This window comes from Limtongia smithiae, assembly GCF_038497785.1.
Source record: "Limtongia smithiae strain NRRL Y-17922 unplaced genomic scaffold V1518scaffold_14, whole genome shotgun sequence".
NCBI lineage: Eukaryota > Fungi > Ascomycota > Lipomycetes > Lipomycetales > Lipomycetaceae > Limtongia > Limtongia smithiae.
Genome location: NW_027117635.1, coordinates 289,256 through 305,771, shown reverse-complemented (window position 1 = coordinate 305,771; position 16,516 = coordinate 289,256). Strand labels below are relative to the sequence as shown.

Here is a 16,516-nt window from a genome sequence, read left to right as displayed (position 1 = left end):
AGTCCCGAGTTGACCTGCCTCATATTGGATCAGAGACGTCCAAGTCTTCGCATTTCGCCGTTGACGTCTCCCATATATCTGTCATACCGTATTTGAAGATAGAAAGAGGCATTGCAATATCATCCAAGAACATGAATGTGGCAAGCAAGTGAGCTTGTGGACCGCCTGTTGATAATACAAAGCTCATCTGCTTGATGGACCGGTCAGGCAGTCGGCAAAATAGAGCCGCTGGCACGTGGATGTGGTTAAAATCTGGCTAGAAGAAATTTTTGCGAGGATCTACAGCCAAACAAAAGTTAGCGTTAACATATGTTTCGTGGATAACGATTCGGATTTCAACGATGCACAAAGACGTTTCAGCACCATAATATATGTCTGTAATGTGAAGTCATGATTGCTCACACATTAAACTTTGTTAAAAAATCCCTATCACGTATCCACAGCCGAATAGTCTTGCCTTTATACATAAATATCAAATAGCCCGAATAGACTACAGCATTGATCGCTGTAATTACCATATACATCTGTATGAGTCCTCCGCTAGTCAGCCAGTCATTGCCGCACCATGTCCATGTCCATGCAACAAGTGATTTGAGACAGGATATCGTGACCATCAGCTCTGCCGACAACTATTCCAGGTTAGATCATAACAATCAGACAAGGCGATAACTACGTACCTCTCGATGGCACTCTAACGCATAGGACATGGCGATTGTCGCTCCCATCTGCTGGCCAACAGCCATAACTCCAAACCCAATGACAGGTCCAGCCCAGTGTGTCTTGTGTGTGTATGTCAGTGATGATATGAGTGCACCCGAGAATGTGAAAACTGCGGCAATTAAGCAACTCGGAAGACGCATTTCGGGCTCTCGAATTCCATGATTTCGCTCTGTGTACCAAATTGAGACACGGTCTGCAATCGGACCGCAGATGTACGTGCCAGTCAAGGAACCGATGAACGGAGAGATGAAGACCAGGCCCTGGTCCGCAGAAGTGAAGTTGTAGGGCCTAGATATGATGTTAGAAGGTATGCGATACAGATCTCTCGATACAGATCTCTCTAGGATGACTTACGCAGCAGAAAATAGCTGTGCGACTATGACACCTAATAGAACGTTCCATCCCAGAGACATTCCGTAGACGACGCTCGGCCACAACACTGTCGGATAAAGCCAAAGAACAAAAGGCCGTCGAAAGGCCTTCCAAAGACTTACATCATGATTGACAGTCACTATGGGTCTTAGATTGTATAGATAGGACTTCTTTGGAATGATGTGGGATCCTGTTTCTTCTCGGTGATCGTAGTTCAGCTTCTCATCAATGACATCAAGCGGTTGAGGATGCTCCGTTTGTGTAACGTCGTTGTTCGCAGAAGACGTGGCTTCGCGATCCTTCTCTTCCTGTTCTTCATCTTCAACAGGTGTAATCACAGCACGGTACCCAGTGAACATCGTCTCAGGCATAATAAAAATCATTCCAATCAAGCTAACGCCAATGGAGATGGTAACGATGTAAAATGCCCAGGTCATGCTCAAGTACTGAATAACAAATGCTGACACAAGTGGGCCAATCTCGTTGCCACCCAACACAGAGAGACCATACCAAGACACCATTTGTCCACGCTCGTGCAAGTAGAAGATGTCGGTTATTGTGCTAGGCACAATCGATTCAATCGGAGCCTCCCAGAAACCAAGAAAAGTGCGCCCGAGGAGGAATAGAGTGTAAGTCTTCTTTGACGCTATTGCGAGCCAGATACATGCAATGCCTGTCAGGACATTTGAAGTCAGGTATACCGGCCGTCTGCCGTACTTGACAGCAAATGGGCTTGATATTTAGCACAGAACCGTTCACTGCAGCTGGCATATTCAACTTACATCCACAATACGTTGCCAACTCCTTGGCATATCAAGGTCGCGCCATTGGCGTACGATAATTTGGCGAATGACACTCCAAAAACCTCCGACAAGTTCTCCATACCTAATGAAACATCAATTCTGAACTAATACCACTGTATAGAGATGATATGGCCTCACCTGCGGCCATGATAGGGCCTGTCATGGCTCCATTGAATGCATACAAGATGCCGTTGAGTAATACCGCCCATTTGAGCCATCTCGGCCACCGCAGAGGATCATTCTCATCTGTCAGAGATGGCTGCGGGACCAGTAGTATACGAGAGTCACCGTGCAAAACATGCTGGTATTTATGAAGTAGTTTCGCAGTCTTTCCCGGTTCGCCTTCGTCCATAAGAATCTCTGTGCCAGGCGCAGCCTTGTAGACAGATCGCAGCACGTCAATTGCCATATCGTCTGTGGTAACGTCCATGGTGATAGTGTCAAGCCCGTCCGGCCTCAAGCAAGTTATGAAAGCGCGGCAAGGATCGACAACGAGCGCTCAACCATGCGTGTGTCCACGGCAGAGGTATTATATAGGCATTTTTCTATAACTGATTCCCCGGACTGGGCCCTCTATCTCCGACAATTAACAACGGCGGGCAAAGGTGGTGAGCGTCAATGGGAGGGTCGACGTGAAGCCCGTATTCCCCGCATTTCCCTAGACTCGCGCTCATCGGGGCGGTGGGGCACGCGCGTCCCCACTTGTTTCAAGCCTTCTGCTGAAGGAAATAACCGTATTCGGCTCTCTTAACATGAGGAGTTAGCGTTCGCCAGCGTTCGGGTGTTATTTTATTGGTCCAAACTTTCTGTCCTCATGGAAAAATGCTGCCGAGTAATGGGAGAATGCGAAATGATGCCGTGGCGACATTTAAAATGACCGGATAATTGGCTTGACAATAACTCCTCTCTAATGAATAGGGTAACAACGCACTGGAGAGAAATAATAAAAGAATCTGAGCATTTTAATTTTTGTAATTAAATGTTAAAGAGCAGCACCGTAGACGATTCTTCGATTATATATAGATAATAAAAACGAGATATAAGTGAAAAAAGAAGTAGAAATGAAATAGGAATGAATATTATAGCTGGAATGAAATATTTAATATGATTATTAATAATTTTATATAGAGGAATAATAAAAAATATTAAATTTGGTTAGTTACTTCGCAAAAAATTAAACTAATATAAATGGTACCAGCCACCTGATGCAGTGATGGTCTGTGATGGACTGCTCGCGGGGATCAGCCCACGCTCCACTGATCATCTTAATCACATTGGGGAAGTTGATGATCGACCAACTCACGACAAATTTCGACTTAATACCGGAATATAGGTAGAAAGTCTGGTCCCGTGAAGCGGAACACACATATCGGCCTGTCTAGCCCCAACACAGCGGCCCTCTAGAACCAATCGAAAGGCTTGTCAGAGCAATAGTTACATGACGGTATCCTCTTTGCATGTTCGCAACAATCATGGATCGTCATGACTTCATAGCTTAGTGGATAGATCTTCGGTGCTACCCCACAAATGTGGAAATTGTCGCGGCCGCACTATGAGGCTGTTTAGTTCCGTTCGTCCGGCGGATCCGTTAGCTTTGGTGTTATATCGCTCACATGGACAAACCTTACAAAAATCATTCCTCATTTTGTTTTCTTGCCGAACCCTACGTATAGTGTAGACTTTGGCCGTACGGCTGCTACTATTGCTATTCCTTAGCCGTTCAAACCAACCAAGGGAATTGAGGTCCGAAGTAATAATTTCTCTTTACTACGATAATCTCTGCTACTCACTGCAGCACCGTTATTTATCTTTCAGCAACCCTATAGAGCACATAACTTTGTTAAACTCACTTGTGCCCCCCCAAAAGTTCCGTCCACTTGCCTATTAAATCGTTCATCACTCTGCAAATTCCCCAACGGAAGGTAGCTGATGCCATTATCATTTGCGCTTTATTTAGCTCGTGAATCAAATCAAATCTCGTTGTAGTCGCTCCTGCTGGAGGTTGACCCTGCAGGTACAGCGCGACAGCCCGATCTTGACCAGCAAAGTCGTCACCTGCCATTGCGTCCGAAAGATTGATTCCCCAAACATCTTCCCAGCGGTGCACCGCCGGAATGACTGCTGCAGACCTGCCATGCAAACAAAATGTGGTGTAGATAGTCGTCGCAGCAAACAAGCTCGACGGAAGATGAATTGCATTTGACCGTCCCAAAGGAAGTTGAGATATCAATTGTTGAATCGCGATTGCGTGAAGGAGCGCACGGCGAGCATCGGCATCATCACCAGACCACTTCTTCACATCAAATCCAGCAGCGGTTAACGGCATTCCATAATTAAAACTCGCTTGCAGCGGTTGGTCGATGCTACATTTCTGGCACAAAAAATCCGTGAGCATGCGAGTAGGCATCGCCAAATTTAGTAGGATAGTGTGCCATCGAATAAGCAGTTCTGTAGTCTCGACAGAGACGTTGACGTCTTCCTGAGTATTTCCCTGAGGTAGCATAACAAGCCTATCACGCAGTAATCGTAACAACGCTCGAGCTACTCCCTCACGTGTTGGCGTACCGACAGCAGGACCACCTGCTTCATTGATGTCCGCAGCCAGTGACTGTAGACCTTCAAGAAGGACAGAAGTGGAAAACCTTGACAACGACGACACAAACATGACTGGACTCGGGGAGAATAGATCAACAAATAACTCCCGAAATGACTTTACAGCAACGTCCGGCTCAGGAACTGAGTTTTCAATAGCGGCGGCCCATTCTTCGCATGTAGTAGCCGCAAAGAGGCGGTCCGAAGTAGGCACACATATGAAGTTTGTAACCGCTCTAGAACAGTCAGCTTGGCCAGATAACTGTGATATCTGTCCATCAAGCATGTAGTGACCGAGAATCGCACGGAGAAGTACTTCCTTAGCTGCCCAGAGCCTCCATTGTTCGTTGCACTCGAATTCCGACAGACCGCCAAGAAATGGCAAATCACAGCTTGTTTGACCCGCCATGTCAAACATGCCACTTTGTCTGGCCCAGTAAAATCCTAACCCGTGGAAAATTTGTCCAGTCATCCGCAGATGCTTATTTTCAGAAAAATTAGCGTATGTCTGGCCTAGCAGCGCGGTCAGAACAAGCTGAACGCCACTGCATGAGTCGCGCGATCCTGCGTGAGTTATCAACGTAGGCCAGGATGTCGCAACAGCGATGTGACCCAAACGCCACAGCATCTCTCCCTTATGCAAAGCATCTTTTGCACTTAAGAATAGCGATCCAACAGCAAATATATTCAGTAACAGTGGCGCAATGCAGTCCCCAACGACGAACGTCGGGCGATGCAACACCGGAAATGAGGGAATGAAGTGTTCGAAGAAAGAATGTAGACAAGCATCGAGAAAAATTGAAGTGAGGCCCAGTGATTCAATTTCGGATGTCAAGCCAGTCGAAATATCTCGAACAAGCTTGCTAGTCTGCTGCACAGCCTGAGAATCCCACGATTTCAAGGGCGACGTGGCCAAACGAGGCGGACAGTTCCTATTCGAGTCTTCTCCCAGATTATTACTGATCACACCAATCTCTGGATGTGCGTGAGTGCTTGTTGCATGTAGGGAAGCTGCGCGCGTTGTCGATTCAGTTGCCGCAACAGAATTATCATACTGCAGAACAGGTAACATACTGGCCCAGTTGCCGCTGAACTCATTTAGCAGCATCTCCAAAATATTTCCACTAGATTGTCCAAATTCTTCATCGTCTGTTGCTTCTGCTGCTCCTACTACTGCTCCTGTTACTGTTGCTTCTGCGGCTGCTGCGACATGCGTAGTTGGTCCCGCCGCGGCTTCATACGATGATAACCCTGGAAATGTCGGAGCCACGCTGGAAGGAGTCGCAATGAGTGACACCGGCGGTGCGCCTTGTGGTTGTACTGTAGCTGATTCGGCCACAATGTCGTCTGCTCTTAGTAGTGTACTTGGTAACACAGGCGGGATTGATGTGTGTGGCTCTTCCGACGGATTCGCAGAGAATCTTTCAGCTAAAGTCGAAGGTTTGTTGTGAATTCGAACATGGCGAACAAGCACGTCGCGGCGACCGAAGCATTTACTGCATACCGGGCAAGAATAAGATCTGTCATTTAAGTCTGAAGTAACGATCAGTAGCGTGAATTCAAGAATGCAGGAAGGCAAACCATACGACTGCGTTCGTGTCTCTATAGAATCATCTCAGCTCAATGCTCTCGCTCGCACGCCTATAGCACGTACGTGGAGGTGCTCCGCCTTCGTGAATGCGTCCGGACACAGCCAGCAGAGGTACCTGCGATGGCCCGTCGCAGGCTTACGAAGGCCACCGCTTTGGTTACTGCTCCGGAGTGTAGACATGTGGGAGTCTGTGGTGGGGAGGTGGGAAGCGGGGCGACTGTGATGGACATTTCTAAGATAGCCGTGGTCTTTGATACCCCACACTTCCTCGATGGCCGTGGAGAAGCCGCAGCCCAGAAATTGTTTTTTTTTTTTGGCAAAGCTTATTTCTGAGCCCGATGGCCGGGGCCTCCCGTATGCAAGACAACAAACGAGCCAACTAGTGGCACGTGAGGTACTAGTACGGCAAGAAAGAATGCGCGCCACATGAGCCCGCGCAGGTGGGGTGCCCGAAGGGTTGAAAGAGATGACCATGCCATGTCACTTCTATTTAGGCAATGGACTAAGTGTTAGTATTACAGGACATGCATAGAACTGCCACTTGGACTGAGATCCGAGAACATTTAGCATATAGAAGACAGCCATCTGATCCTGCTCCACTTAAAAACTAGTTACTGAATTCTACTGCCCATACTCTTGCGCTTTGTAATGGCTCTCTCCCTTCTCTCCGCAACAGCCTGCCATTCCTTAATGCCGCTGCTTCCCTCTGTTGGTGACCGTCTTCAGAATTTTCGACTTTTGCTTCTCTACTGCCCTCCGCCTTATCTTCCTCAACACTCCCCATGTTCGCTACCCTTCATTCTATTCTGTGGTTCACGCGCTCATACTGTTCTTGATCTGCTTTATGCGCCCATCTTGTGTGTATTTGTTTTGGTTTGCGGTTCTTTCATCATTCACGAAGTACCACTCCTTCATCCCGCTCTCCTGCTTCTTCTGTCGCCCGCCCCACAGACTTTTCGTGTTTTCTTTTCTATCGCTCTCTGCCTTGCCTTCTCTAGCTCTCTCTATGAATGTTGCCCTCAAGCTCATTCAAGTTCATTTAATACTGTCGTTGATCTACTCTCTGCGCCCATCCAATCTGTATTTGTTTTGGTTTGTGGGTTCTGTAAATTCTTCGCTCAGGGTCGCCTCTCCTACTCTTCTACTACATTCCCCCAAGCCTGCATACTCCAATCCTCTTGTTGAGTCCATACCATCCTCTAGCCCTTTATCCACATTATTTGCCCATCTAACTTCTATTAATTTTGGTTTACGGATTTTGTACTCCACTCCTGTCCGCTAACTGCAACGGGGCGAAAACAGAGAGGTTACCAGCACGAAGTCAACAGGCAAAACTGATCCCGGGAGCTATCAGGCTTGCTCACAAGAACACAAATCAGTTCCCATATTGCGTGCAAGGAATTTTAGAGAGCCAAATACATTGTGGTAGCTACTGTGCTTGCATGGATTATAGAGTCAGAATCCTACACGGACTGTGGCAGCATGTGGGGCCGTTAGGATTTGCACCCACATCCGGCAATAAATCATGACCAATTAATTTTCTGTCTTGCCTAGTCTCATGACTCAAGCCCTTCGGTTTACAACCATTTGGCAAAATAGAAAATTGTCCACAATTGAAATTGTGGCCTGTAATTCAAACGCCAAGCAGCAGCGGCTCAACGCATGGTCTAAGCAGCTCAAGATTATTACGCGAACAACTTTGTATTTCACGATTCAAATATCAGCTTCGAAAAAGTGGAATGATAAGAGCACAGTAAACTTTTCAAAAACGACAAGTATGAGTAACTCAACAACTTCCCCATGTCTATGAGAGATGTGCCCCGAGAAGGTAACAGAAGTCTGGCTTCCCATTTTCAAGAGTAAGCACTGCCAAGATATGTTGGTCCGGGCGAACCAAGAGCGCAATCCCTTGCTGAAGTCGTGCAGACTGCAACCACAACTTGCCAGCTGGTGTCGGCTGCAATCTGAAGTCACTACCGTGTGCTACCGGAGCAAACTTCACCTTAGAAGTGATTCCATTTTGGACAGCAGATAGTACGCCGCGCCAGTGCGATTCATACGCGTAGTCGTAAATCAGAGCAAAAGCATTGAAGGGGCACAGATCTAATGTCGAGTACTGCATTATGGCAACCTCCTCGGGACTTAACTCTGTAGCATAGGATGAATCTATCGCCGGCAGTTTCGCGCAAATGTCTGATTCTGATGGCAGAGCAATCCATGCATGAGGTAAGCGTGCACCAACAACAAATTTAGGCTGAAACACGGATGCGTTTTCGGGAATCGTTCTATCGCCGTAGACGTAACCGATATGCAGACCGAGATTATCAAAGTGCTCGCGCTGACTCTCGATGCCTTGTTCTATCGCTGGCTGTGCCGCAGGGTCAGCAATCGTTGCATACAGGTTCTGGCGGGCTGTCGCAACGTTTGGGTCCGTCGCGCCAAGTGATTTCAAAAAACCGAATATCTTCTGCCCATTCTTGATGCTCTGAGCTGAGTTCACTAACGCCACCTGTCGCCGGTCAAACTGGTAGCTTTGGAGAGTTCGCTCTCCACCCCAGCCTTGCAATGCGGCGGCAATCTTGTACGCCAGATTGTGGACGTCTCCTAATCCAGAATTCAGGCCAAGACCGCCAGTTGGTGGAAAGGAATGAGCAGCATCACCCGCACTATGACGCTATTAGTAAGCAGTCTTAACTTGCTTCAGTCGCAGAGATCCTTACAGGAACACTCGGTCAATCTGGTACGCCTGCGCAACCTTGCGGCTGAGAACCCATGGTCGGTAGCTGAGTACTTCAAACTTTGTTTCCTGTCCAATTGCAGCGGTTACAGTCTTTCGGCAGAGCGCTTCGTCCCATGTGTCAACAGGATGTACTTTAGGCTATACCGGTCACTAACATATCCGATGATGCCAAGGCTTGATCTCACTTACATTAAAGTTACAGATCAGTACTTGATTGTCGGATAAATCGTAGCCGATAATAAAACCAGACACTTCAGGATCCATGACCCAGTGAAGCATGCCAACATTTTCTCCGACGATTGGACGCAGATCAGCGCTGAAATGAATAGTCATCATCGTCTCGTCTACAACCTGCGTCAGTATGCAAACATCATGAGAGAGCGCAAGATCACTCACAAGAATCCGCGCCGTCACTCACGACGCCAAGAGAGCTCCGCACTTTACTTCGAGCACCGTCGCATGCAATAACGTATTGCGAGCATATTTCGTATTCGGATCCGTTTGTCCTGTTTTCAATCTTGGTAATGACCTTGTCTGCAGTCTATTCTCATCAGAATCATTGTAGTCATAATCTCCGTATCGATAAGTAAATACCTGCTGGAGACTGACAAATGAGTGATTCTTTCGTATTTCCGCCTGTTTGTTGCTAGCCAGCTCAGCGGTAATAATTTCTTCAAATTTCGGTTGTGGTACGTTGTGAATCATCTAAATTCGATCAACATAAGAAAAAGGCAAGGAACCTAAGAAACACAATACCGTCGGGGTTGCATCAAGAACTTTCGGATCCATGCGCTCGTATGGAAGTCGTCCAACATGTACACCACCAAGCTTGGTAACGAAGTTCACCCAGTACGCGTCCTTGCGGTTGGTACCAAAACCGCGGATCTGGTTGATATCAAGACCGAATTGACGACAAATTTCAAGCGATCTTGGCGACAACGCATGGGCCTTAGGAGCAGCCAAGCGAGTCTCGTAGCGCTCGACAATCAATGAACGCACTCCGAGTTTGGACAACATGTATGCCTCAAATAGACCCGCTGGGCCACCTCCAATGATAAGCACCGGAACACAGACAACTGGTGTCAGACCATGTTGACTCTCATGTGTGCCGGCGCCGAAGTTCGAGATATTGAACAAGTCTAGAGGCATGACGGCTCGATAATCTTCTTCCAAAAGTAGAGGGGCAATGAGCAACTTGAACAAGAAGTCTCGTGGTTATATAAATGCTAAGCGGAATCGTTGGAGTAGCTCAAGACTCGTGGACTTCATCCGCGAGATATTAAAATATTGGACCCCAGAGAGAGGAGGCAGTGCGGAATGCGCTCTGGGCCTCGGAAGCTCGGTCAAACATCCAAGACTGGGTTTGTAATCTTTCATCGCTTAATTCAATGTCATGACGCCAGTAGTAAACAAATCACTATTGCTGGGCGCGACAGCACGTGGAGAGTAATTGTGGTGGGGCAGCACTGCCAGCGGTCTACCGAATTTGCGCCGTATTTGGATACTGACGCCGCTACCACTTGCAGTTGTTGTGCAGTTCCGTACCATGGATGTCAAACATGGAACAGCTGTTGATTGTACCTAGCTATGACAAATATGATTCATGATCCATTAACAGACTCGAAAATATAGCTAGATACTGAAGTAAATCCCAAAGTTGCAGCAAAAATAATGGTCTTCACATCGTATAATCTGCACGTATCAGAACTTTAAATAGCCGGCACTCATAATTCTCAACCAGTACCCTATCACTGTCCGATCAAGTGTTTGAAATAGGACATAATGCAACATGTAAATAATACGAAACTGAAGTGGCATTTTAGAATCTCTGACTAGCATATACATCAACGGAGTTGAAAGCCGAGATCGTTAGTAGGTTGACTTGTGAAAAAAGCCTACAACGATCTACCAAACAAACATCATAATACTCAGCTGCGTGTATACGAGCGTAAAATGCACAGATTTCTTATTGCGCGTTTACGAGTTAAGAACATGCGGGAGCTCCTCAGTCAAAAAGTCGACAACGGCGTTAGGGCCCTTCTCAATCTGCAGCCCATGAGGGATTGCCGCGGTCTTCACCTTAGGCACAAGTTGTTTTGCAAGTTTTCGAACGTTATCGCTTTCCTCCTGAGTCCACATCGATGCACAGCACTAAGATAGTGGCCGTCAGCAAGAGCTAACACATTCTATTCTGAGAACTCACCAAGAGATCAGGCTGGACAGCCTCGACGACAGCAGCAACGTCGGAGAGGCCTAACACCTCGCGGTAAGCCAGTGATCCATCCAAATATATCAAACAAAACAGAAGACTCACGCGCAACGTTGGCGGCGTGAACAATGTTGTACTGGCCACTGAGATTCGCAAGGACGAGAGGAATCAGTCGACGCGCGCGTTCCGGCGCGTTATTCACGGTCACGAGCAGCAGAGGAGATGCCATTTTTTCAGATGTCGAGACCGCGGTAAGGAGATGACGGTGCGCCGCCCACGACCTCGAGGTGGCCAGGAAGAATATATCGGGGCCGGCACATGCGGCCCTTACTGGAACATCGGCTGCTTCCGGTCTCCGCTGTGCGGCTCATGCGGGGAAGCTCAGAGCAAGGCCACATCAAGTGAGTACGACCGCCAAACTCTATCCCCATATGCACGCCGTCCCGGCTCGGGGCGCTTCCGAGTTTTGCGCTTCCGAGTTGTGCGCTTCCCCACAGCCGGCGCTCGTTACGCTTGCGGACGCAGTCTAGGCCGTCATGGAATGTTGGGGTGTAGATCCGCGTACTTGCCGCGTTATATCCTGGGCGGAGCCTCGCAGTGTCCGCGAGCATTGCGAGCATCTCGTCCGTCGTGCAATTGAGACCAGTCACCGGGAGAAATGACGGCACAAAAGGGCTACAGGCAGTATTTGCCTGACTTGACTCTCAAGCGGTTCACAACTATGGCCGAGCAGGACGCATATGAATACGCTGACGACTTCAAGACGAACAAGCAGCCACCGTGGCTGCACGCGCTCTATATCCATTGGCTGAAGCTTTTTCGAGAGCCGTTCAAAGGGGTGACTACAGACGGTATGCTTTATCTATGTTTCACAAATATCTTGACTAACAAAACATAGGAACTGTAGTCCCTGGTCTCTTTGAACTTGAAGATGAGCAGGTGCAAATCGAAGAGATCGTCGCGACGGCCCTCCAGTTACTGGACCTGCTGGACAGCAAGCAGACAGAAAAAATTTCGTACCACATCGACTCACCTGAATGGCGGACGTGGTCAAACCCAGAAATGCTACTGAGCAACAAGGGCCTGCGACTCGACGACGTTGAAGAGCCGGTCCGCACCGCCATCATGAAAATTCTTCAAGTGACTCTCTCGCGAGAGGGTTTCGACAAAGCCCTCGCCGCTATGCGCATCAACGGCTTTCTCGGTGATCTCGTGGGTGCGCCTGCCGTGATGAACGAATGGTCGTACAATTTTGTTATTTTCGGCAGTCCGTCCATCTCTCGGCCCTGGGGATGGCAGTTCTATGGCCATCACCTCTGCCTCAACGTGTTTTTCTACAAATCTCAAATTGTGATTTCTCCTTGGTTTACCGGAGCCGAGCCAAACTTGATTGACAGCGGTCCTTACGCTGGCATACACATCTTGTCCGTTGAGGAGAAACTTGGACTGGAGCTCATGCAGAGTCTACCGTCGGATCTTCAGACGAAGGCTCAGATCTATAAACTCATGTACGATCCTACCATGCCAGAGGGACGATGGAATAAGGACGATCAGCGACATGTGTGTGGTGCGTACCGCGACAACCGCATTGTGCCTAACGAAGGAATCTCAGTGTCTATGTTTACCGACGAACAAAAAGATCTTCTCTACGACATATTGGAGCAATACCTTCTTTTCCTACCGCACAAGGCTCGCTCAGTGCATCTGAAAAAAGTGCGCAAATACGAGTCTGAAACCTACTTTTGCTGGATCGGCGGTTACGGCGTTGAAGACCCGTTCTACTACCGCATCCAGAGCCCGGTCATCGTTGTGGAATTTGACCATCACTCTGGAGTCTTTCTCAATAACTCGGAGCCAAAGAAGTTTCACATTCACACTCTGCTGCGTACGCCAAACGCGGGCGATTATGGCATGGCACTGCGTCCATTAATCCCTCCAGTCGAAGGCGCAAATGGAACGTACATCGTGTGGTGAATGCGTGTACAATTGTGAAGTTTAGCTGTTGTGCTCTGCGTAGCTTCAATTCACTAGTCAATTTCGAATTTTCAATATTGTCTTTTTGCCAATCAGAATGGAAAACATGCAGAAGGTTAGCTCGTCTGCTTGCCCCAGGAACTCAAATCAGGAAGGCAGCATTTAATTGACCAAATTTCAGCACCAGTAACTCGCAAGTCATTCTTGTAATGCATAATCTGCGGGACTTAACAATTGCACATGTACTGTCTATATTGTAGCGCTGCTGCTGCTGTTGCTCCATGCTACTGATTTTGAAGTGGGTTACCACTGGGGTTCAAAGCTCGCACTGTTGGCTTTGAAAATCAGTGCTAGACAATATTTAATTGCTAAAAATAGCAGATAGTTAGTCAAAGTCATTCATAGCAACTCTAGAATCTGCACAAGCACTTTGGATGCAACTGCACGATACAAGTCACATGGGCACAAACAAGGCATGCAAGTTCCAGGATTCGAGTTATCCAGTGCAGATAAATATGTCGATCGGAGAACAGCCGGTATGATAGTCCATTGGCCCACGCGATACACATGCGCATCGCGATTCCATGTCTCCGTTTTGCCAAGTTGTGCATTGCGGTTGCTCAACTATGTCTTCACATCGTCCGTGCCCCTATCCACTCACTGAGCCTTGGAATGAACAGAATTGAAGCACTTGTGAAAGGTAAGAATTATATCGCTGATCGCATTGGCTAGCTGATTAGTAGTCAGGTAGATCTCTGCTATATGAACCACAGCTATATCCTTGACACCTGAAGGTGCAGGCATCAAAGTATATTATGTAGCTAATACATTACTTTGAAGTTCACTGGCCTAATGGCATTCACAAATGCCTAGTCTTTGAACCGATGAGTCCTAACTTGAATCTGTTAGTTCATTAGCTACCTGTTCAGCTCAAGGAGATAGATACAAGTAGGAATCACTCTATATATGGGAAAGCATATTTGGAAGCAAGCGTTACAATCACTTTCATTCTGTATGAACTTGGCGTTTCTCCTGCAGACGTTTACCAAGGGAATATGATAGTTAAGTTGAATAATATCAGTATTGAGCCAGAAGACATACTGCGGCTGCAGCTGATCTACGCTATTGATCAGAATGGTTGGAATACGACAGTAGCCAAGCTCCCAATATTGGACGGCAATGAGGACACGTGGGCGACGAAGTATGTGAGGCAAGGCTTCTTGTGAACTTCGTATGCTCTGAGATGAGCTTGAAAATCAAGCTGTTGATATGAATGCTGGTTCATTTTGCTTATCCTTCTTGCTAATCCTATACTGACCTCTTGTGACACGCCTACCTTGTTGGTGATCCACCAGATACGAATATTATGTCAATTGGTCTCCGTGAACCTGAGCTCATTTTCTGCAATGAAACCAATGGCAAATTTCTTGATATCATGAGCTTTGGTTGTTTGGTGTATGGTTCATCACAGGGCAACATTGCTTCTACGTGGACAGCAACGACGACTTTGATGATGCTATCATTATCTTGCAGCTTTCTGCTATTATTGGCATGCTCACAGATGACCTGTTCCAGCAAGGGGAAACATCTCCATGGTACTGCACAGAAGACAAGAAGCTGCATGGCCGTATGAGGGAATAAGTGGAGGAGGATGAAGGAGGGGTGGAGAGAGATGAAGAGCCAAAGACTATGGAACAGATAGTTGATGAAGCCAACTTCGGGATTAGTAAGGAAGAAGGAAGTCATCCGAAGGCTCTGATTCGGAGGATCTTGGACTGTGATCCAGTGAAGATGCCGCTGCTACCGAACTGTTTACTGGATGCAGGGTCTTGCAGTGAGTGACATAGCTGCAACAGCTTTCAGGCGATTGATGAATGACGTACTCTCAGTTGCTGTAAGCGATCCTCTTGTGTTTAATAGAGCAAATGCACTGATCTGACATATGGCCCACCTGGCTAGGTGAAGCTTGCATGTGCAGACAATCGCAGGATACACAGGCCTGTATTATATGACGCGCAAATAAGACATATTAGAGCCAGGAAGACAAGCGGATTTAATTGATATTAGAATCTGACATTGCGATTGGTTCTCTGCTCAATACTCTATGTCGCAAGCCAGCCCCAATGCTGCTACCCGAATGCCCCTTTGAGTTTCCATCTATCCTCCACTACAGCATAGCATAACAAAGCCGGTCCATATTTTGCTGGATACTTTACTACTGTGGATGTGTTTGGAAATACGCTGAAGCGACGCATGTGCGATGACACATGCGTATCTACATGCCGAGGTCTTTGCGATGACACCGAGGGTTAGAAGATGAAGTTACCAGATGAAGGGAAGAGTGCAAAAATTCATGGTTAATCGGCCAATTATATTATTGTATTATTGTATCATCCTCTTTCACAAATTCTATTTCTCCAGTTGTCATCTAACCGCAGCACACGGTAGCTTCCTCCGCAACACTCGTTGACGATGCCCTAGAGACAGTTAGCTCCCCACAAATGGACATATGAAAAAAGATGCACTCACTCTAGGCTTATCGTCTCCCACGTGAAGATGAACGCGCCGAGGTACGAGCCAATGAAAATGCAGATGATTATATAGCCATTGTAGTACATCGCGAGCCTGTATCGTTTAGTCGGTGTACACAAGCTCGCAAATAGGGCACTCACAACATGATGAAGTACGCGAGCGCGAACTGTAGCAGATGAAATCCAGCGCGCACGAGCTGCTGAAGAATGCTCGGCTTGAATGGGGCAACCTTCTTGCTGCCGGGAGCAGGCGTGCAGCACTTCTCGCTGCTCGAGCTCGCTGAGTCTGCGGACTGCTGCTGATACTTGGCGATGTGTTGTCGGACGATGTACCGGTCGTATTCCTTACCTGCACGGCGGAGGAACTCGAGCATAACAACCATGCAGACGACGCCAATACAGGAGCCGGCAAACATGCCGCGAGTTTTGACGTGCCATGAACGCGCAATGAAACAGGAGTCGATGGTATACCAGTTCCATAACATCTGACAAGTCAGCGGAGGACGTGTTAATAAGCGAAAGTATAAGACAGCGTACAGAAATCTGGCAGCTCGAGGTTGTAGTGGAGGAGGAGGACGACATGTCCATGCGTTCGACAAGGGCCATTGTGTTTGCTATTCACAGAGGCAGTGGAGGACAGAAAATCAGGAAGCGACAAGAACCGTCTTATAGACACAGCGGCATCGCCAGCGGAGATATATAAGTCGTGAAAAGCAAGTCGGCGTGGCGATATGGCTGGCTGCCAAGATCAAAATGGAGCAATTTTGAGCACATTAGCGGGGCTAAGCTAGTGCGGCGGGCTTCCCGTTTGCGATGCAAGTCCGCGTTGCGTCCATCACACCCTGTGCACTGCCCTTCTATGCAGAACGCGATGATTTTAAGGGCCCTGAAAAAGAGGCGGATTCTGGCGCTAAAGCGCTCAACCTGTGCCGATGGGCGTGCGTGTGCGGTGGTGAAGTCACGCCAAGCACGTGCGTCCGCGCA

The 16,516-nt window shown here is 47.8% G+C and overlaps 6 protein-coding genes across 6 annotated transcripts; 1 reads left to right on the top strand and 5 right to left on the bottom strand.

The window, feature by feature from the left end:
• Positions 1-306: 306 nt before the first annotated feature.
• V1518DRAFT_435468 (major facilitator superfamily domain-containing protein) lies at positions 307-2,726 on the bottom strand. The gene is made up of 5 exons (XM_066906266.1): positions 2,034-2,726; positions 1,875-1,977; positions 1,075-1,824; positions 678-1,008; positions 307-629 (listed from the first exon to the last, which is right to left on the bottom strand). Exons 1-5 carry the CDS (start codon positions 2,323-2,325, stop codon positions 399-401), a joined length of 1,707 nt encoding a protein of 568 aa, XP_066757422.1. The 5' UTR covers positions 2,326-2,726; the 3' UTR covers positions 307-398.
• A 987-nt stretch (positions 2,727-3,713) lies between these two features.
• V1518DRAFT_422728 (uncharacterized protein) lies at positions 3,714-6,340 on the bottom strand. Its single transcript, XM_066905521.1, has 3 exons — positions 6,142-6,340; positions 6,074-6,089; positions 3,714-6,020 (listed from the first exon to the last, which is right to left on the bottom strand). Exons 1-3 carry the CDS (start codon positions 6,256-6,258, stop codon positions 3,742-3,744), a joined length of 2,412 nt encoding a protein of 803 aa, XP_066757421.1. The 5' UTR covers positions 6,259-6,340; the 3' UTR covers positions 3,714-3,741.
• A 1,442-nt stretch (positions 6,341-7,782) lies between these two features.
• On the bottom strand, positions 7,783-10,082 carry V1518DRAFT_125539 (FAD binding domain-containing protein). The gene is made up of 6 exons (XM_066900703.1): positions 9,575-10,082; positions 9,413-9,523; positions 9,215-9,359; positions 9,008-9,162; positions 8,799-8,956; positions 7,783-8,744 (listed from the first exon to the last, which is right to left on the bottom strand). The coding sequence occupies exons 1-6, from the start codon at positions 9,965-9,967 to the stop codon at positions 7,883-7,885; spliced, it is 1,824 nt and encodes a 607-aa protein (XP_066757420.1). The 5' UTR covers positions 9,968-10,082; the 3' UTR covers positions 7,783-7,882.
• A 713-nt stretch (positions 10,083-10,795) lies between these two features.
• V1518DRAFT_407558 (uncharacterized protein) lies at positions 10,796-11,256 on the bottom strand (the record flags this gene model as incomplete). The annotated part of the gene is made up of 3 exons (XM_066902003.1): positions 10,796-10,969; positions 11,022-11,071; positions 11,133-11,256. The coding sequence occupies 3 exons, from the start codon at positions 11,254-11,256 to the stop codon at positions 10,796-10,798; spliced, it is 348 nt and encodes a 115-aa protein (XP_066757419.1).
• Positions 11,257-11,471: 215 nt separating this feature from the next.
• On the top strand, positions 11,472-13,206 carry V1518DRAFT_125553 (uncharacterized protein). Its single transcript, XM_066900704.1, has 2 exons — positions 11,472-11,878; positions 11,926-13,206. Exons 1-2 carry the CDS (start codon positions 11,686-11,688, stop codon positions 12,999-13,001), a joined length of 1,269 nt encoding a protein of 422 aa, XP_066757418.1. The 5' UTR covers positions 11,472-11,685; the 3' UTR covers positions 13,002-13,206.
• Positions 13,207-15,355: 2,149 nt separating this feature from the next.
• On the bottom strand, positions 15,356-16,234 carry V1518DRAFT_422715 (Ctr copper transporter). The gene is made up of 3 exons (XM_066905520.1): positions 15,674-16,234; positions 15,531-15,626; positions 15,356-15,478 (listed from the first exon to the last, which is right to left on the bottom strand). The coding sequence occupies exons 1-3, from the start codon at positions 16,015-16,017 to the stop codon at positions 15,430-15,432; spliced, it is 489 nt and encodes a 162-aa protein (XP_066757417.1). The 5' UTR covers positions 16,018-16,234; the 3' UTR covers positions 15,356-15,429.
• Positions 16,235-16,516: the final 282 nt, after the last annotated feature.

Excerpts from the sequence above, each read along its gene's own strand:
- V1518DRAFT_435468 (XM_066906266.1), bottom strand. The coding sequence starts at position 2,325 with ATGGACGTTACCACAGACGATATGGCAATTGACGTGCTGCGATCTGTC. Across the intron at positions 1,978-2,033 it reads AGGCCCTATCATGGCCGCAG|GTATGGAGAACTTGTCGGAG; the intron begins GTGAGGCCATAT and ends ATGTTTCATTAG. Across the intron at positions 630-677 it reads CGTTAGAGTGCCATCGAGAG|TTGTCGGCAGAGCTGATGGT; the intron begins GTACGTAGTTAT and ends AACCTGGAATAG.
- V1518DRAFT_422728 (XM_066905521.1), bottom strand. The coding sequence starts at position 6,258 with ATGTCTACACTCCGGAGCAGTAACCAAAGCGGTGGCCTTCGTAAGCCT.
- V1518DRAFT_125539 (XM_066900703.1), bottom strand. The coding sequence starts at position 9,967 with ATGCCTCTAGACTTGTTCAATATCTCGAACTTCGGCGCCGGCACACAT. Across the intron at positions 8,957-9,007 it reads TACTGATCTGTAACTTTAAT|CCTAAAGTACATCCTGTTGA; the intron begins GTAAGTGAGATC and ends TGACCGGTATAG. Across the intron at positions 8,745-8,798 it reads CAGATTGACCGAGTGTTCCT|TGCGGGTGATGCTGCTCATT; the intron begins GTAAGGATCTCT and ends ATAGCGTCATAG.
- V1518DRAFT_125553 (XM_066900704.1), top strand. The coding sequence starts at position 11,686 with ATGACGGCACAAAAGGGCTACAGGCAGTATTTGCCTGACTTGACTCTC. Across the intron at positions 11,879-11,925 it reads CAAAGGGGTGACTACAGACG|GAACTGTAGTCCCTGGTCTC; the intron begins GTATGCTTTATC and ends AACAAAACATAG.
- V1518DRAFT_422715 (XM_066905520.1), bottom strand. The coding sequence starts at position 16,017 with ATGTTATGGAACTGGTATACCATCGACTCCTGTTTCATTGCGCGTTCA. Across the intron at positions 15,627-15,673 it reads CTCGCGTACTTCATCATGTT|GCTCGCGATGTACTACAATG; the intron begins GTGAGTGCCCTA and ends TAAACGATACAG. Across the intron at positions 15,479-15,530 it reads TGGGAGACGATAAGCCTAGA|GGCATCGTCAACGAGTGTTG; the intron begins GTGAGTGCATCT and ends AACTGTCTCTAG.